Raw genomic sequence first — 20,204 nt, forward strand, 5'->3', positions numbered from 1 at the left:
GGTGGGACAAGCCGCAATAGTGGTTCAACCGAGACTGTGGGTTAGGATCCGACTTACCCCCGCTGCCCCCGCAGGCGTCCTTGGCCTGGCGTGTGGCGAGCTAAGGCCCTGAGGCATGACTGTCCTCTCCCCCGTGCAGACAGCTGTCGGAGGAGAACGCCAACCTGCAGGAGTACGCCGAGAAGGAGGCCCAGGAGAAGAAGAGGCTGAGCCGCACCAATGAAGAGTTGCTCTGGAAGCTCCAAACTGGGGACCCAACCAGCCCAATTAAACTCACCCCCACTTCCCCTGTTTACCGAGGCTCCTCCTCCGGACCCTCCTCACCCGCCAAAGTGGTCACCACGCCCAGATGACAACGCCACGCGGCCCTCGGAGCTGCGGCCCCTCACGCACCCCGCGCTTCCACCTGGAGGGAGTCTGGACCGCGGCCAGCCCCGCGCATGCTCAGGAGCTGCACAGCGGCGCCCTCCCCGGGTCCACTGCTCTTCCCCTGCGTTGGCACTGAGGGAAGTGTTCGAGGTCGTGTCTGATGTGCAAACGTTGGACCGTAGTTAGAGCCAAAAGAAAGAAATGCCAGTTGTTTTTGAGCAATGAATTTTCACTGCAGAATTTCAGGTTAGTGACAGATAGTTCAGTTTGGAATCTATACTGAATAATCATTGTGTGCTGCACCGATGTGTGTAGATATGTCAATGAACGTATCTGCACACGCGGTGGTTCTAAATTGCATTTTTTATAACATGAAGTGCTGACATATTTTGGTGAAGGTCAGCAGTTTTCTAACTTGTGCCTAAGAATACTTGGGAAATGAAAATGCATTTCTATCTAGCTTCCCAGGAATATTTCTACCCAAAATAGAAAAGAAAAAAAAAAAGATACTGAGAAGAAGCGCCTTTCGACCTGCCACCAAGTGGTACTGTATCTAACACAAACACCAGCGACTTGTGAACGGTAACTGCCTTTGGAACAATCAGCTTCTTAGTCAACATGATCTGAAGTCACCATTACTCCATTCGCAGGCTTTAATGATCAAGGCTCCTGTGGTGAGCGGCTAAGGGAGCGCAGTGGGAAACCCTGCGGGGTTTAGCAGCTTTTTGGATGTTTCGACATGACAGTGAATCATCTATAGTCTTGTAAACACAAGTTTTGCTTTTTTCCTAAACGACATCCTGGAATCTGTCCTTCAGCTATTGCTCCCTCGGGGGAAATATGGGAGAGCAAGCCCTTCTGGAGGGAGGGTGAGGATGACCTTGGAGTTGACCAAGACCATTCGCCCTGCGGCCTCAAGAGGAAAACTGCTGACAGGATCTGTGCCCTGACTGAGCCCAGAGCAGGGACGCTCTGGCATTCTAGGTGGTTTGCTCTGATCTGATGCTGCAAGTGGCCAACCCACCGATATGACCCTCAGGCCCCCATTCATAGCAACCTCCCCTTCAGTTTGGTTCAGTAACTCAGTCCCATCACTGTGCATTGAGATGGCTCAGGGGTTCTAGCAGGGGCTTCCAGAAAACCAGTTCTTCCGTCCTGGGGGAGCAATTCTACGCTGAGCTAGACCATCCCTTGACCCTCCAGGAACCCAGGTGTATTTTCTGTAGGATCATCGAGCAATGCCACAGCTGACAGTGCTCCATCTTAGACCCAAAAGGTCCTTCCACACAGAGGAGCCCACTGAAACTCCAGCCAGTGGTCACTGGCTACTGGACTGGCATCTGTCTCTGAAATGGTAGAATTAGAGCGTGAGAGGTGTTCCTGTAGTGCTGTGGAAGGTTAGGAGCATGACACCCAATGGGGAAGTAGTTTTAACAATTGATATGATGATAATGATGCCTTTGTTTCCTGTTTGTGACAGAGACCCTGTACTTCCCTCCCTAAGGCCCCTGGAAATTGTCCTGAGCACAGGGCAGTCTTTGAGTATGACCAAGGCAAGTGGACTCAGGCAGGGACATCTGTGGTGGGGAAGAGACGGCCCACAGAAGGAAGGGGTCGGCTTGCCCAAAGGCCTGCCTGCTTCGCTCACATGAAGACAGACCTGGTCTGTGTTCCCTGCCTGAGTCACGGTTGGGCTTCTGCTTAAGTTCCATCTTGTTTCTAGCAAACCTCCAATAGTATCCGCCCATCCCGGGGACATACACAGTAGATGCCCATCAAAGAAACATTTCTCCTCTCATGGCTCTGCATGATGCTGAGATATTGAGTCGGGCATTCCATTAGAGTAGATTATGCCACGTTCACAAAGTACACAGTTATGTCTTCTTTTAGCGGCACCACCTCCAAACACAGTTTCAGCGGTAGCTCAGCTCTCCAAATTAGGAACTGCGTCCATAGGGACACCTGCTAAATGCAGTTACACAGCAATACCGACTCCAGTGTTCTGTTAGGATGTGCTACAGCGTGTTAGCCTATTGTGGCCAAGGCGTGGTGATGTTAGCACTAAATAATCCCTCACCAGGTGGACTGGAGCTCTGCCCTGACCAGCCCTCACCTTGGGCACTTGAGCTAATTCCTACGTTGCCCTGGCCTCGTCCTTCACCGTGGACTCCCGTCACCTCTGGCCGTTATCCTGGAACTGTGCTCCCTTCTGCCACTCCGCACGCTATTAGGACTTGGACCTCTCAACATGGAAGTCCTGGCATCACGTCCCAGGCCCGAGCTGTTTCCACTTACAGATGCCGCAGCTCCGCCGCCTCAGACAAACCCATCAGACCTCATCGACCTTTTCTTGGCATTTGGGAGCTGAGTGTGTGCCCTTCCCCACTGCCGGGCCCCCGAGCCGGGGCAGGATTCTAGCCGGGTGTCTGAGAGGGGAGGGGTTGATGGACTGGCACACTGGGTGTGATTGCTTGAATGGGGTCACACATTCCTTACCCAGCCCCTACACTTTCTGTATGGCATATTTGTGTTTGAAGCATATTAAAGTTAATTTGAGGGAGCTCCCGTGACACGCACTTGATGTAACTCTTGGCCTGACCGGCTCAGGCTTGAGGAAATTCGGGCTGGATCCATAGCAGCCAGGGGGGTGTTTGGCAGGCTGGATTTTTTTTTTCTGTGTTTTGCCAGGGTCAGCCACTGAGTCTCCAGACCTCTTGCCCTGATTCAACAGGTTCGAGGCCCCTACACCCATATTTGCAGCCCAGGATCTCCAGGAGCCTGGTCCTGGCTTTCGGGGGGCTCAGTGACTCTGCTCAGCCCGCTGTCTTTAGTAGGCTGGGTGGGCTGGAGTCAGTGGGAAAGGGACACAAAAGATTGAGTGCAATTCCTTTACCATCGATTTCAAATTCAGCCCTAGGCAGGGTTATGATTCTACCCCCAATGAAAGTTTGATGTGTCCTAAATCCTGCCAGTTCATGCCTGGATGGCCATAGAGCTCTCTCATGAGCAGCAAGGAGGAGCCCTCCTGGTGTGATGGTCACAGACAGCAGTTCCTTATCGCGCACAACGATCTGTCAGGCTTTCTCATGCCAACAGGGGACACAGGAGCCTGGACAGCTCGGTGGCTCTTCCTATAATACTCTGTGCAGCCAGCACATTTGTTTCAGCCTGAAAGCACTTGCTCCCCAATCCTGACCTCTGGTTGGGTTGCGGCCAGCTTGGCCAGCCTGCCCCTGCTTAAGGATGCAAGGGAGACCCCTAGTTGTCCAGTTCCCTGTGGGGCATATAGGAGTGGTAGGGACTTTAGTGAGACTGTAGCAAGTCTGCCGTCCTGAACAGCTGCTGAACAAGAGAGCTTTCGAGGATGATAAATCCCCTTGAGTCACTTCCAGACCTGCAAGGACCACAGAATCCCCTCTAAGTCACCCAGCTTCCAGGTTATTGATAGTGACGACCTATTTATTGATTCACTTGTCAACCTGTCCCAGCCTGTTAGTGTCTTTTGATGTGTCTTGTGTCCTCCACTTTTATAATAACCACTTTCCTTTCCCCCCACACGTGAGGTCTCACCTTTACTGAGCAGGCGGGTGACTCAGCCACTGGCATGTGCAGGGAGTGACGACGTTAGAGCCGCTTCCTCCTGTCTGCAGAGAACTCTCCCCTCTCACAGCTGATTTGCAGCAGGCAGAAGAGACCTCTAAAGTCAACCACTTGGTCACCTCCTCTGTGCAAGGAGCCTTGCACAGCCGGCTCTCCCTGCGTGGGACTTGGGTCACTCATCTCAGCAGGAAGGAGCGATGCTCAGGTAGAAACCCGGAAGTGGGTACAGGCATACTGCGGAGATATTCGGGTTCAGTTCCAGACTACAATAAAACAAATATTGCAATAAAGCAAGTTGTAATCTTTTAACTAGTGGAGGGCCTTGCCTTCAGTTTGTAAAAAATGCAACATGTGTGAGGTGCAATAAATCAAAGCACAATAAAACAAGGTGTCTCACCTGTTTGAACAGCTGGTGCTGCCTCAGAGTATAGCAGTGATGGCGAACCTTTTGAGCTCGGCATGTCAGCATTTTGAAAAACCCTAACTTAACTCTGGTGCCGTGTCACATATAGAAATTTTTTGATATTTGCAACCATAGTAAAAGACTTATATTTTTGATATTTATTTTATATATTTAAATGCCATTCAACAAAGAAAAATCAACCAAAACAATGAGTTCGTGTGTCACCTCTGACACGCGTGTCATAGGTTTGCCATCACTGGAGTATAGGCATCAAACCAGATCTCTGGGACTGCACAATGTTATTATGAATCAGCATTCTGCCCACTGGAATGTTTGGATCAAATGCTTAAATATACACAAAAAACACCCAAAGTTGTTAAGACAAGGGCAATTAAATCACTTAAGTTTGCTTAATATCTTTTTTAACCACTCTGCTTCTCTCAAACCTCTTAAAAACAAAACAACAGGCTCCCTGTGTTCAGCCAGCCCAGCTCTGTTCTCCACCCCCTCCCCCGGGGGGAGGAGCGGGGGGGGGGGGGGGCGCTAGTTCAAGTCTCTGAGGCTCTTCCAGCCAAGACACAGCTCTAAGCTGGAGTCACTCTGCTGCAAGTGACCCAGGGTCCTGGCTGGGTGCAGCACGCCAGGGCACCCACTGCACGGACAACCAGCAGGCCACCGCGCACAGCTGCTGCTCTCTGGGTGGTGGTTTCTGCCTTCCCTGCACCCAGGTTAATGTAGCAGGGGGTGTATTGCATCCCCTCTCCAGTGACTGCAGACCACCGGCAGGCACTCAGCAAGTGACTTCATTGTGTTTTTAAAAAATGTTTTCTATTTAATGATTTGAGAAAAAGACAGAAACATCAATTTGTTGTTCCACTTATGTATGCACTCATTGGTTGCTTCTTGTATGTGTCCCGATCGGGGATCAAACCCGCAACCTTGGTGTATTGGAACAACACTCAAACTGAGCTACCCCACCAGGGCCAACTTCACTGTTTTGCGAAGTAAAATGTTAAAGTATCCGTGAGAAAGTGTAACTCGCACAGCTTCTCCATTTCCCCACCCAACCTGAGTCCCCTAGGATTAGGTGCTGGCCATCTGAAACAGGCCAAAGGGCTCAGCTCGTTTGCAAAAGTGCTGCCAGTTTGGTCCCTGAGCCTTTTCTCACAGTACATTTTTCAGTGACTGCATTGATGGGTTGGTAGGCAGGCTTGATTTGCTCAAACGAAACTGTTCCCTTTGAATAGGGGCCAGCAGTGTTACCCCCAGTAGGTATTCCAACCCCGCCTTGCTCTGGGGGCTGAGCCAGGCTGGGCTAGAGTGGTCGGTGTGCAAGGTGGCCGCAATTCCTGGCTGTCACCTGGTGAAGAGCCTTTACAGGATTCCTTGTTACTGCGAATGCCAAGCTGTTGGCACAGCTCTGGATTCAGCAGAAGTGTATCATAACCAAACTGTGCAGGGAAAAGGTGCTTCGGGCGACTCTCCCAAGGCCTGCAACCTGGATCCTTTCTGGGGCTCAAGGTTTCCCTAAGAAAAGGCTGGAAACCCTGTGGCAGGCCACTAGGTGGCAGTGTGGCACTGCTGGAAGAGGCTTCACCATGCGCTCAGCTCAGGCCAGTGCTTAGCGGACACTCGCATCCCCTGCCACCATGGTCCTGTCCCAGTTCTGGGCTCTCTGAGACACTGACGCCCACTGGTCCTGAAGGCCAGCGACTGGGCTCACTGGAGACCTCTGAGAAGTTGCCCTGGGGGGTGCAATGGACTCCTGCCTGCCGGCGTCCCCAGACACTGCACACCCTGGGGACATGTTGGGGACACTTCCACACCGTGGGGTTTGTGTTCCACTTTACCATCTGGCCGACCACCAGGTGATGTGCCTGGTCGTCAGTATTTTATTCCCCATGACAAGCCGCCAGCGCCAGGCCCAACAGCAGCTCCCTGCCCTTCTCTCTGCTCTCCTGGGTGTCCCCTCCAGCACTGTCATCAGCTGAGATGACACACAGGTTAGGCCTTGTCTTTCTGGCAACAGATTTGCCCACGTGATCACTGGATCACTGTGTGTCAGTGTCTGAGAGCTAAGGTCAATTTGACTGAATTTGCCTTCCTTGCAAGAAAATGATCCTTTCTCAAGGGGAACGGGACAGATAGATCAAGTATTAGAACAGCTACAATCCTCCCCACCCTCTCCCTGCGCTGCATGCACCCATCCTCCCTAAGCAATGGTGGGTGTGGAGGGGCGTTCTGGTGAGGGGTTTAGCTGCACCCCACACCCAAGTCCTTCAGCAAATGAAACCTCTGGGGCCCAAACCCAAGCCAAGTCTGGAGAGTGGGCAGCGGGGAGACAGCGACAGAGGATCATAAATGAGGGCTCTAGGGGTTCCTGGCTCTGGGTTTCCCAGCTTATTGTTGGAATAAGGATTCCCACCCAATGGCTGAAGGAGGCGATAGAACACCGGCCTGTGGGGAGGCAGGAAGATACTACAGAAGCAAAGCGCGGGATCTGGACCTCTCGGTGGGGCACTGCCACTCCTGGGGACCTGGCCAACGCTGCTGGAATTCTTGAGACGGACACCGTGCACACTGAAGCTACAGAATTTATTAGAATTTGCAGAAGCATGAGATAATGTACCACAAAACAGTTTGATTTTACAACATCAAGTACAGTAAGAAGTTGTCGATGCACAGTGTTGTCAGCGAAAATGGGATGCAGTTTCACATTTTAAAAAAGTGATGGGCAACATCTATGCTTGTTCTTAAAATAAAGTGAAAACAGGAGGGACCAGCAGAGACCAACCTGATTTGCAGTTAGCGTTAAAATCTAACTCTAGTATCATAATTGTAAGAAAACTATTAGAAAAATAGAGCATCAAACAAAAAATACTTTACAATTTACATAATAAAAAACAAAACTCATTTAATAATGGCTCCATGTTCAATAGAAGAAAACGTTCACTGGAGAAACCACAGCTCTTCAGGTTTGGTGATAAGCCAGCCCTCATGGGGATCATCACCCTTGGTGCTCCTTGCACCCAGTGATGCTGAAAGGCACAACTTAAACAGGAAACTTATTTTAAATATATATCATAGCTTCTCAAATAGGAGAATAAGTTCTCAAATTAAAAAGTTTATCATCAAGAAACACAAGATCATACCTTGTTACTAAATTAGCAAAGTCTAAGTGCATCTTCCTAGCCCTGCTTCCTGAGCCTGCGGACACTCTCACACCCTGAGAAAATCGCCTGGACTTCACGGCCAAGGTCGTCCATCTCAAGCTCCACATCTGGAGAACGATCCAGGATGGCTCCTTGGTAACTGCGCCTGAGACCCTTGGTCAGTCCATGTCCCCTTGAAAGAGAGCGCTACTTCAGCAAGCAATGGGCACAAAACTCTGGATTATAGTGACGGAGATGAACGTCAGTTGACATTTTCTGGCCTAATTTTCAGGCATCACAATGACGATGAGGAAATACAGAGTTTAGCTTCTTACACCACTGGATGGTAATAAAGCATTTCATTACCAAAAAAAGTCCAGGAGAGTCTGACAAAATCTACATCTCCTCTCCCCAAAGAACCTTAAGTACAATACTCTCCTTATGATGGCAAACAGATATAGTTTAGATTATACATAACATATCTAGTTCCATTGAAAGGGAACTAACCAGTTCCATAAATACGCATCACACACCTTCGCCCAGCAGGATGGATGTGCCCACAAACACTCCCTCTCCATGCATCCTGGAACACGCTGGTCATGGGGCCTGTCTTCATGGTGATGGCTTGTATTAGGTGTTTAACAGTGGGGCCTGGTACAAAGCTAGGCAGAGGTCCCCAAAATGCCAGTGAGCTTACCTAATGGGCAGGGCCTCCGTGAGGTGTGTCCACACTCACCCAAGGAACCCAGCCTCCCACCCTGACCTCATAGGTCTGTCTCCAATGTTAGGTTAGAGGCCATCCTATTGGGATTGCAAAACCTAGTCAATTCAGACAGCCTTAGTGGTGGGAGTGGAGGGAACACCTGACAGAATCCACCTTCCCACCCCCACGCATGCAGCAGAACCACTGCAGTGGTCAAGGATCAGGCAGGGCCAGGTGCCTCGTCCAAGTGTGAACGTAGGCCTTGCCACAGGGGCAGAGGGCAGTGTGTCAGGGCCTTGGGAGCTGGGGCGGGAACACACAGCAGGAGGCAGACCTGTGGTGTCCAAAACACACATCAGCACGTGGGAGCAGGTGGCTGATTGCCTGATAACGCAATGGAATAAAACCAAAGGTGGGCAAGATGTGAGGGGTTCTGGCAACAGTCCTTCCAAAACAGCCTGGAAAAGATGGCTCTATCACTACTCCTTCTTGGTTTGGAAAAAGAAATCCAGCTCAGAGTTGGGGCGAGGGAGTGTGAGCTGATGGGGCAGGGTGGGGCATGTGCAGAGGCCAAGGGTCCCCCTTCTGGAAGGTCCCAGAGGCCGGCTGTTTCCTTGGAAACCCCTTCCCTCTCCCTCTTCAGCAGAGGCCCTGGGGCTCCAATTTGCTCCTTTGTGAGTTTTCAGGCCCTGGAAACATGCGATGGGAATTCAGAGGCAGGAAGGGGCACTTACTCAGCACAAAGGGTCTTTCCCTCCTCAGCATTTGGGGCTGGGGCACAGATGAGTAGACACAACATCCCCAGAGGGTCTCCAGATGTGTGAAATTTGTGTAGGAAAATACTGGCCGAGCTGCAAAACTGACAATCCTGTTCTTGTTTGGTGGGAGGAGCACTTTCGGTGGATTTTCTTTTTGCCTGAGTGTGTGTGTGTGTGTGTGTGTGTGTGTGTGTGTGTGTGTGTGTGTGTGTGTGTGTGTGTGTGTGTGTGTGTGTGTGTGTGTGTGTGTGTGTGTGTGTGTGTGTGTATTTCAGGGGCAGGATGAGGTGTTTTGGGTCTATTCACATTGAGAGGTTAGCCCCAATACCATCCCTATGTCATGGCCCTCAGACACGAAGAGAACAAACTACTCTCAGCAAGAGTGCAGGGACCACGTGCACTATGTCTGAGTCACCCTCGGGGGCCCTGCCCCACACTGGGGCTCTGCCTGGAGGGAGGGTGAGGGATTCTCCTTAGCCTGAGCCCCGCGCCTTCTGTGAGCAGGTCTGGCTCTGGGCTGCGGAAGGAGGGGCCGCGCCTGGCCTGTCGGCAGGTTCTCATCCGTGAGAAGTGCAGGAGAATCGCACCTTTTCAGTTTGCAGAAGGATGGGTGTTGCTAGTGAAAAGGTCAACTGTAATCACAGTCTGTTGGGCACTTTCCGTGGACCCCATCTGCTCTGTTCACTGCTCTCTGCTCTCTGCTCACCCAGAAAATTCATGGATATTTCAACCAGAAAGAGAAATTAAAAAAAAAAAAATTCTCTTTTAGACACACCTCCCTCCAGTTCTTTATGTGGGAAAATATCAGCCACATGGAGCAGACAGCTAACAGGCCCAAGAAAACAGCAGACAACCAAACCCAAACAAAATAAGTTAATATTTATCAAAATAGTTTACAGCACCAATCTACATAAATTTAAATACCTTTCTTTGGAAATCCACCTGGGGCCTGACCAAGGGCCCTGCCCCGGTGGGCTGACTGCCCAGCCGTCCTCCAGAGGCCAGCCTAGCCGTCTGGCTGTTTGACAAACTCAAACTTTTCTCCAAGAGTCTTCTGGGCAGGACAAAAGACAAGCGCTGTCAACTTACCAGCTTCTACCAGATTTGTGCCAAAGGCCAGGGGGGAAGAAATGGGAAAATAAGCTTTGAAAGCAGCATTTACATGTTCCGTATTGTGTGAAATGTCTGTCTCCCTCTACCTCTGTCAACAAGGGCCTCCTGTCTCCCGGACTACACTCTGACGAGGACGATGGGACTGGTGTTTGTTTTCTCCAGCTTCGGCCTGTGAGTGCCGCAGAGAGCAGCTCATTGTGGAGACGTATGGAGCAGGGGGTTGGGCCGGGTTACAAACCTCTAAACAAACCCAGGGCATTTGGACAGAGGGACAGCAATATACCCCAACTGTCGAGTGTGCGGGCCCCACACTCTGAACAATACACTGATGGCACAGGCTAATCATTTGGCCATTTTCCAAGTTAATGTTAAGCACCAGCTTGTTTGGTGGAGTGATTCACAGAAACTAACAGGAGGACTCACTTTGATTACACTTGAGAGAAGGGCCAACGAGATCGTGGCAGGGGCCACAAGTGTGGGGAGGAACGGTCACCATCACCTCAGAACAAGCGGACACCTCTCCTGGGAACCTTACAAGACCCCAAACACTGACACGCAAGCATCAGAGGACAGGGTTCAGTGAACGGCAGAGACCCACGGAAAAGGGTGTTTTGAGCGCTGCTAATTTGAGGCCGATCCTCCATAAACAGTGTCACGTTCCAGTTGCTCAGGACACAGCAGCAATGAGATGCCAGAGCAGCAAGAACAGGCTGGGCCCGGCGGGAATGTGGCTGAAGGAGGTCCCCCTTGCATACGCGTTCTGGAGTGCAGCTGGCCCCCAGCCCTGCCTCCTTCCCACTCTGTCTTCCTGCTCTGTCAAGGTGGCAGAGTGGAGAAGGGGTCACACTAAGACCCCTTCTGGAAACAACTCAGAGGGCAGGGGCAGGAAAAGAAAACCAGTCTTTGTTTTTTCTTTTGAAGCAAGCTGTCCTTTGGCTCAGGGGCGGGCCTGTGGAGGCATACTGTTTTGTGGTACTCATCTTGTACTGATGGCCGGCTGTTCCAGGCTGAGCGGGGAGATGGCTACTATGAGTCGGGAGTAGCCGCATTTTCAATACCAGAACGGTGCCTGGGGACATAGCCCTGGCTGCCCAGTAACGAGAAGGAGATCTCCATCCTGCCTGGGGCCACAGCAGCACGGCAGGAGGAGCTGCTTTCTTCGTTCAGAGGGAAGTTAGGAGATGCAGTGGCCAGCCACAGCCAAGTGGCCCTGGAAGGGAGCTGTCAAAAGTAACCGGCCTGGTGAGCCTGCCCTAGAGCAAGACGGGCAGGCCCTTCGAGATGTGGGCTGAGGCTGCAGTCCAGGCAGTGCACCTTCTGCTGCTCAGGAGCCTTGTGGTTGTGGGTGGGTCCTGTTGCATTGGTGGAGACAACAAGGTGCTTCTGGGTGCTCTGTGGGCATCCCTCAAGGCTGCTGTCACCTCCGGTGGATGAGGCTGTGCGTCATTTGCAGTGGTCCAAATTGCCATCAGCAGTCTTTGCTTGTTTAGCGACCAGGGATGCCTCCTCGCTGTGCCACAGCCCATAGCCAAAGTAGATGGCAAAGCCTGCAGGCCAAGAGCAGAGAGCAGTGAACAGAGCAGATGGGGTCCAAGGAAGCAGACAGCGCAGCCTGGGCCTAGCAAAGCCTCGCCACACTGCCTGCTCTGAGCTGAGCCTCCACTCTCTACACTTTACACTTAAAGAAACAACACGACTCCAAACAGGTCCAGCAAAGGTGACCCTCTGGAGAGCGTCATACCAGGGAAGCTCCTGAGCAGGGGGAACTGCTCGGTTGGGGGCCCCTGGAAGGGACATCAATCCCTCAGGTTCATCCACTGACCACCTAATTGGGGGCCTTGTGGCCACCGGAAGGGTCAAGACGGACAGCAGAAGCCATGCTCCTCCCTGCCAGAGTGGGTCTCCGTGCAGTCCGCACGGTCCCGGCTGCTCCTTTTCTCTGTGTAAGTGACGCCCACTGCAGGGGCCATTCGGGTCACCTGGGAATGAGTGTACCATACGAATCAGTCTGGTCCAGAGATCTGTGATTCTAACTACTGTCCAGAGACTGTGAGCCAGGTGGCCCTGGGGCCACCCTTTTGCTGAGTGGTCCTTAAAGGAAAGACTCAATTCAGCTACCAAAAGTACAGGAAGTAGGTGATGCCCAGAAGCCAGGCGCTTACATAGGGATTCTCAGAAGCAGTCCCTGCACCTCTGGCAGGAAGTAAGCACCTGGCTCTGCAGTCTCCAGGAATGGCCACAGTGGGCTGAGCGCAGACTGAGCCAGCTCTCACAGAATGACTCCACAGGAGATGCCTGTCCAGCTAAACACAGGCTAGACTCTGAGGGGAGTGAGGGGTCTGCAGAGAATGGGGTAGCAAAGTACCACCCTGGAGATGGCACAGCAGCAGCCGTCTACCCGAAGGTGTGGCCCCGGACTGAGAGGTTTAGCAGAACCTGGTCCTGAGATTTCTGCTCTTGTCAGGGACACGGAGGGACATAGGTCAAGGCCAGTCGCCCTTCATCAGCACTCAGACTGGACACTGAGGAAGAAACCTGACCCATCTCCTGCTATCCCCAGAGGCAGAGGCCCAGAGAGAGGCCAGGCCACGGTCAGTCCCAGACAGGACCAGCACCCACAAGGTGACACCCAAGCCCCTGCAGGCCCTGCCAGTGCCCACCGCCCACGAAAAGAGGTGAGGTCCCGACTTTCCCACGGGGTGGAAACGACTGGTGCTTTATTGACAGCAGGCTCATGCTCACAGCCTTGCTCTTGTTAACCTCAAGCTCTTGCCCAATAACATAACTACTTCAGGCAAGAGGCTATTAAAATGAAAAGTATCTGAAAAAGAGGGAAGGACCCACAACCTACCGGGAGCTCCTTGTTATCTGAGAGAAAACTCTTGACTACCTGTGTTTCTACTGCGTTTTGAAATCTGAACTGAGGAGGTTCAAAGACATTAGCCATCTGCCAAGTAAGTAGCAGGGACATGAGTGATCAGCAGGGGTGGGAGGTCTCAGGAGACACTGGAGTATGGGACATACCTATCAACATCCACACCGCAAACCGGACCCAGGTGCCTTGGTCCAGCTGCATCATGAGATAGACATTCACGAAGATGCTCAGGACGGGAAGGACTGGCAGGAAGGGCACCTGCAAAGACACAAGGTGGCAGCGTCAGCCCTGACAGCAGAGAGTTGGAGCTGGCACCTGTTTGCATCATTTAACAAAACGACCTAGAAAACATCCTGCACCTGACACTTATATGGACCTCTGAGATTTATATGGGCTACCATCTTTACATTGGGAAGAGGAAGTGAGTGCCAATCCTACCCTTGCACCCCCAACTCCTTCAACGTAAATACACCCCCATGCAGGCAGGCAAACCCTAACAGGTGGGAGCTTGGGTCTAAGCAACTAATTGCCGAAGAAAGCTCTATTCTTATTTTCCACTCCTGCTATGTTCCCATTAAAGCAGGGGCTAGAAGAAGGATTCCACTTTACCTCTAAGGTTGAACTATTCTATTATTTGTAAAATCTAAAAGTGTACCTCCAAGGCTTGGTGATGATACACAATCCACCTGGATGGCATTTGTGAGACGCCCCGGTGGGTGAGGTGGAGCTACACCATTGAGAGCTAGGGTCAGGTCCCCACCAGGCAGTCTGTGCCCATGGCCCATGTTCCCCTGAGGCTGGCCAGGAAGTACCTCCCGCCAAACACCCACACCTGGGAGAGCCCATGCGGGGTCTGTCCCATCGGGCAGCTCCCTGCAGAAGCACAGGCAGAGCTGCTCACCTTAAACGAGAGCTTGGTTTTGCTCTCAGGCTGCCTCCAGATGATGACCGTGACTACTGAGCAGAGGACGGCAGAGACAATGAGCATGAAGATGGCCCACAACTCCACGTTTGTCAGAGCCTTCTTTCCAAGCACGGTCACGATGCAGAAGATGATGATAAGAATTGCTGAAGACAGAGACAGAGAGAGAGAAAGAGAGATGCATCTCAACCATTTCTCAAGTTCCCATGATATCCTCAGCTCTCCCCCAAACCTATGGAGAGGGAGGCTCTATTTCTGTAGGCATCACCTGCAATGAGGACAGAATAACCGGTAGCACAGTCCATCCAGCAGCAGGACTTCTGACACCCACCCCCATACTCAGCGACAAGAAACCATGCAATGCCAACAAGCAGGACCCCAGACACATTCCAAGGAAGGGCAGGCTCTTACCTATGAGGCTGGTTGAAATGTTCACGATTAGCCCAGAGAATCTGGAGGGCTCCATGTTTGGGGGTGAAAGTAATGTTTTCAAAGAAAACTTTTCTGCTTCTGGTAAAAAGCCTGTCTGGGAATCGCTGGTGCTCACCAGTTCATTCTGGTCTACTTGATCCAGGTCATCGGTAGTTCTGGCCATCTGGTATACCATGTTAGGTTGCTCTGGCTGATACCTGCAGACAAATGTGACCAACATGTTTTCATTAAGCAAAAGAACAAGCAATGATTCAGGTTCTTAGTAAGCCTTCAAAGATAAGTTTCCCAGGACGCAAGGCATCAAACGGGAAGAAGATGGTCAGAATGATGTCTTCTCTGGCAAAGTGGAAACAGAGGAGACCTGGGTCTCGCCTTCTGGCAACAGCCTTCTTTGGTGTCTCTGTTTTGAGACAACTTGACCTCCACCATAAACCAGCCCAGAGAAATGTCTTGAGATGGTTTCTCTGGCCCTGAGAGTAGCACTAGCCCTTGGAAACTTAAGATACTAGGCCACTTCCAACAAAACCAGGCTGCAGGGAACTAAATGCACAGACAGAAATAGAAAGCAACATCAGGATCCTATTTGGTGCAGAGAGCTGGAGAAATGTGTCTGCAGGCTGATGGCTTTGAGATACTGTTTGTGAGACTTAATTGGATCAATTTATTTTAAAACTCCAATGCCTTGGCCTAAATAAATCTATAGCATTCAGTGGCATGATTTCCAAGATACAAGCTACTTGCGAATGGAGCAGTCATTTTAAATGAGGCCCCTTATCCTCCTACCCAAAATGAATGAAACTCAAATCTTTTCCACCAGTCTTGGAAAACAGAGTGCCTTATGAATTACTTTGCATACAGCCTAAGAGTAAGCATAAAGATATTCACCATATTTTCACTGATTCACTAAATGTAACACCATGAGGTCAATTAAGAAGGTGGTGGGACCTTGGAGAAGATTGCAGCATTGAGTCTTTGGGAAGCAATAAGTGGTAGTAAACTAGTTTAAGCTGATCCTATACAATCACCACCAACGCTCAACCCAGGTTTTACATACATTAGATGCTGACACATGAGAAACGGGGTAATGGCCTTGTGAGTATAAATGCCTGGAAAGAAACACGGAGGCTCCTGCCAGGCGACCAACACCAAGAGTCTCCATGAGTACATGTTCTCATGATGAATGCTACGTTGGGCCATTTCTGGGACTTGGGAAGCAGAGCCCTGTCCTTCCAGAACAAAGAAAAATTGGCACCAGGAGGTATGCTTTGCTGGGGTGCCCTGGAGTAGCCGAGACACCAAGCTTAAGCCCGGGCTGCTTTATTATCACCAGAACCTGGAAAGTCTTCCTGAACATCAACCTCAGCCATCCCACACCACAGAATGGAACTCCTTTCTCCAGCAGCGTGCAATGAAGCACCGCAGTAACCTGAGTTTTGAAGGTCATCACAGTGACCGAAGTTTCATTGGATTCTCCCAACTCTCATCAGGGCCAGTCCCCAGTCTACTCTGTCCCAAGAAGCTGGACCACATTGAAATCATCACCAAAACCTTCAAAAAAGCTGATCCCAAGATCCAGGCTCAGCAGCTTGGCTGAGAACCTGTCTCTATTCTCCCAACATCCAGCCAGAAAAATGAGGGCACATGATAGAAGGAGGTGGGGCCACCCCTGAATCTTTTCATGGATATTCTCTATAAGTAGGCTCTCAACCACCATATCCCCACCCTCTCCTGGGAAGTTCCCAAAGGAGTTATCAACAACCTAAAATTTGCACTGTATAAACCACTAATTTGAACTGCTAAGAGGCTAGGAGGGTTCATGTGCATTTCTGTCATGGGACCCAGAAAAGCCATACATACCGTAAGACCAACACACAGGCAGCCACCAAAGAGTAAGCCAGGAGAGTGCCGATGGACATGAGATCCACCAAGTCCTTCAGATCAAAGAGGAAGGCCATCACAGCTGGGGAGGAGACAAACATCAGGATCCATGGATGGCCTTCTACACATACTGACATCCAGAACCACCACCCACCTGTAATCCAGAGCACACAGAGGTGCTTCTTTTTCTTGCCTCCCAACCCCAGGCCCTTCCATGGAAAGATGCTTACAGGAAGAAAAGCTCAGGATTAAATCATGTATACAGTCCTCAACAGATGGTAACTTTGCAAGCTACCCCTACACTACAGATGGAGAAACTGAAATTCAGACAAGTTTGGGAGAGTTACCTAAGGTCACATAGCTAGATGGAAAAGTCAGAATTTAAACTAGGTTCTTGTGATTCCAAGTCCAGTGTTTCTTCTTCTATATTACGCTGACTCATAGACAAATCATGTACATCTATCCACCTACCCATTCATCATCCATCCACCCACCCATCTATCATCCATCCATCCATCAGCCATCCAATCTATCCATCAGCCATGCATCTATTCATCCATCATCCACCCAGCACTCGTTGAACATGCTATACACCACTGAAGAGGTAAGAACAGTCTCTGGTAGATCATCCAAGACATATGCATCTGTCAGCAACAATGATGAGGAGGTGGATGAGGCTCCTGACCCAGACAGTTGAGCATGGAAAGCAGTGTTATTCCCAAACAATTTCAAGCGCTTCACCATGACCACACTTAAAAAAAACAACACATGCATGCTTATTTGAAAATTCTTTGTACTTTTTGTGAGAATGTGTATGTGTATTTACATGCGTATAGAGGTTGTTTCCCATTTAAACAATAACTTGGCTAGGTCTACTTTGGGGTATTTTCAAATCATTCACAATCGAGACAAGTTAAAGCATAACACAAAACCATTGCTTTTCCACAAACACTTCTCAAGCTCCTATAAATCACTGGAGCTAAAACAAATTTAAATTGTGAACAAATAATAAGATTTAGGAGCAAAGAGGACTTCCAGATAAATAGAACGGTGACCTACTATGCACACCACAGGCACCTGCATTCCTACTCACTCAGAGAAACCGAGACAAGCTTCTTCAATGTGAAGTGATTTTAGAAAACCTAATACTTATTTAGACTCCCACCAAAAGAAGTTTAGTGAATGTACTTTGTAGTCACTTTAATGATGATAGTTTCATCTCCCTTAATCAGCACAGGAAGGAAATTAAGGCCAGTCTTTAATCTAATCAAATTACATGTAAATACTGAAAAAATGTTCATGGTTTCCAATGCCTTAATCCCTTAAATATAGTGGTTGTATTCTGACATGTGTCCCTTAACCTGACCACCGTGATCACTCTGAAAAATGTATTACAGCCCTAGCCAATGTGTCTCAATGGTTGGAGCATCACACTGAAGGGTCAAGGGCACGTACCTGGGTTGCATGTTTAATCCCCATCCCCAGTCGGGGCAAGTGCGGGAGACAACAATCAATGTGTCTCTCTCACATCGATGTGTGTCTCTTTCTCTCTCTCTCTCCCTTCTCCCCCCAACCTCCTCCCCTCCCTTCTACTCTCTCTTAAAATCAATGGAAAAAATATCCTTGGGTGAGGATTAACAAAAAACAAATAAAAAAGAAATGTAGAATTACAGGACAAATTTAGTAAATAATAAAAAGCTAGCTTTCTTCCATTATGTAATGTTAATCCACAAAATGAAGCACACTTTGCTAAAGGCATAAATCCTACTAATAACAACTCGTTCATTTAAGATGATAAGATGCCCTACCAATGGCCATTTGACAAGTCCCTATGGCACAAATTGGCTGGTGTCACGTGTCTTAATTTACCAAAAGACCCGATGCTCTTCTCGCACCCTGGAAAGAGCCAGCCTCTTTGGCATAAAAACAAACCAGGAACCAAGAGCCAGATCTACACTATGGATCTGCATTCTGCCTTCACCTTTCTGTGCCTCCACTTCCACCTCTGTACAATGGGATCACACTGCCTTTCCTGCTACAAAATGCAGTCCAGTCATTAAAGGAGGAAATGGATACAACAAACAGCATGCAGTGCAAATAAATTTCAGCCCTGCCCTCCCTCACCCTCCTCAATTGGTTGCCTCCTGCATGGGCCCCAAAAGTGCCGGGGATTGAACCTGCAACCCAGATAATGTGCCCTGACCAAGAATTGAACCCGCAACCCCCTGGTGCATGGGACATAGCTCCAACCAACTGAGCCACACCGGCCAGGGCAAAGTGGTACATTTTATAGAACACCAATCATAAGGGATCCTCGTTTCCCAGGGAATTCACAGGCTAAGATACAAGGACACTAAATTTCTAGTAATAACACAAACTCTCACTTGGCTTGTAAATGCAAGATGTCATCTTACCAAAATCTACTCAGGGACACTCAGAAAAGGAGAAGACTAATGGCTTTGAGGAACCATGTGTATCCTAAGCTCGGGCCAATGAGAGGATAATAATAACAGAAGAATTCAAACTTATTGGGAATTCCATCACATCCTCTGGAGCACTGGCCTCTGCCTTGTGTTGGAAGGGCAGTTACCTTGCAATAAACCAGGTCTAAGGCTAGAAAACAAAAGTTAAAATTTCTCACAGACCACAGTACAATTCAGGATGTTTCCCTAGGGAACAATAATGACTTAACTGTTGAAATATTAGTGTGTGAAATTAGTTCCAGGTCTTACCAGCGATGGCACCTGAGGTTAACGTGGCGATGACTGGTGTTTTGGTCCTATTGTTGATTTTGGCCAAAAATTTAAATAGCAGTCCATCTTCAGCCATGGCATAGATAACTCGAGGCATGGGAAACATGGAACCCAAAAGGCTAGATGGAAGAAAAGGCATCAGTTAGAGGAGCTTCCCAGGAACCAAGGCACCAGGATCTGACCAGGCCCAGTTGACCTGAGGAGTAGGAGCCCCGGACTCTCACCAGGACTGCCGCCACCAAGCTATATAACCTCAGAATTCCATACACCAACCCTACAAAAAGCACTACTCTGAGTATGTATAAATCTAAGAATAGGAAAAGCTTAACAAACCAGCACAAACTAGTCGTTTTTCTGGAAGTGAAATTTTACATTTATTCCTAGTTATTTCCAGCTGACTCAAACAGAAAATAAAAGCATCCCAGCGTTCATGAGGACGTCTCTATGGTAAATCGACATTTACAAATAGTAAATGTTCATGTGGGCTAACAGGACATACCAGGTCAACATGCCTCTCATGAAAAGGCACTCTCCCTTTTTCAAGGTTACCTCCATGTTATGGCCAAACTGAGGCCAAAATGCAGTGTTCAAAGAGCTGGCCTGATCCAGTGGCCAAAGTCGGGGACACAAAGACAGTCCCTTGCTGAGCAGATGATGTAAAAAAGTGGGCCTCGGGTTCTTCAAGGAGATCAGTAACACGAATGACTCTTGGGTGATTAATAGCAACAAGGAAAAGCCAGAGAATCAGGCTTGAGGCACTGGCTCCATTTCCAGGGAAAAAAGTAACTTTAATAGCAGACCTGCGTGTCCAGCTTTACCTGGCCCACCACACCTGACATCAACCCAAGAATCTGAGAATCCTCACCTAGTAGACAAAGCACAGAGGGAGCCAATGGCCACCGCATACTTGGCGCTATCCCAGCCCACGTGCTTGAAGGCCTCAGGCAGGGGGCTATCCTTGTCCAGGCAGAAGTATGGCATCATGAGTGTGAGGGCAGCCGACACCCCAAAATAGGCGATGAAGCAGATCAGGAGGGAGGCGACGATGCCCACGGGGATGGCCTTCTGGGGGTTCTTGACTTCTTCACCTAGAAGCAGCCAGGAGGGACAACCACAAACCATGAGGCCCCAGGCCTGTCAGTGTCCAGGGAGTCTGTTCCACCACAAATGCCTCCCTGGGCTCTGGAAACACAGGGTGGCCCTCTGCAACACAGACCAGATGACCCCTAGGCCCTAGATGGTGTTC

At 49.8% G+C, this 20,204-nt stretch overlaps 2 protein-coding genes and 2 long non-coding RNA genes across 7 annotated transcripts in view; 1 reads left to right on the top strand and 3 right to left on the bottom strand.

The window, feature by feature from the left end:
* LOC106727983 overlaps positions 1–536 on the bottom strand; it is a 17,849-nt gene extending 17,313 nt beyond the window's left edge. Inside the window, exon 1 of the long non-coding RNA XR_001364213.1 lies at positions 458–536. This is a non-coding gene — a long non-coding RNA (uncharacterized LOC106727983). The remainder of the gene's footprint in view (positions 1–457) is intronic.
* Positions 1–4,259, top strand: part of MTUS2 (microtubule associated tumor suppressor candidate 2) — a 550,651-nt gene extending 546,392 nt beyond the window's left edge. Inside the window, exon 9 of the mRNA XM_014548547.1 lies at positions 140–4,259. Coding sequence (XP_014404033.1) covers positions 140–353 — 214 coding nt within the window. The 3' untranslated portion in view covers positions 354–4,259. The remainder of the gene's footprint in view (positions 1–139) is intronic.
* Positions 4,260–6,948: 2,689 nt separating this feature from the next.
* LOC106727982 lies at positions 6,949–9,165 on the bottom strand. Its single transcript, XR_001364212.1, has 2 exons — positions 7,525–9,165; positions 6,949–7,423 (listed from the first exon to the last, which is right to left on the bottom strand). It is a non-coding gene; the product is annotated as an uncharacterized LOC106727982 (long non-coding RNA).
* Positions 9,166–9,843: 678 nt separating this feature from the next.
* The window catches only part of SLC7A1 (solute carrier family 7 (cationic amino acid transporter, y+ system), member 1), a 44,227-nt gene continuing 33,866 nt past the window's right edge, over positions 9,844–20,204 (bottom strand). For all 4 annotated transcript variants that reach the window (XM_014548548.1, XM_014548550.1, XM_014548549.1 and 1 more), the window contains 7 exons: positions 19,824–20,046; positions 18,938–19,077; positions 16,185–16,287; positions 14,307–14,524; positions 13,875–14,041; positions 13,123–13,231; positions 9,844–11,645 (listed from right to left, as the gene is read on the bottom strand). In XM_014548548.1, the coding sequence (XP_014404034.1) occupies positions 11,542–11,645; positions 13,123–13,231; positions 13,875–14,041; positions 14,307–14,524; positions 16,185–16,287; positions 18,938–19,077; positions 19,824–20,046 (1,064 nt within the window). In that variant the 3' untranslated portion in view covers positions 9,844–11,541. The remainder of the gene's footprint in view (positions 11,646–13,122; positions 13,232–13,874; positions 14,042–14,306; positions 14,525–16,184; positions 16,288–18,937; positions 19,078–19,823; positions 20,047–20,204) is intronic.

This window comes from Myotis brandtii, unplaced genomic scaffold (assembly GCF_000412655.1).
Source record: "Myotis brandtii unplaced genomic scaffold, ASM41265v1 scaffold513, whole genome shotgun sequence".
Lineage (NCBI taxonomy): Eukaryota > Metazoa > Chordata > Mammalia > Chiroptera > Vespertilionidae > Myotis > Myotis brandtii.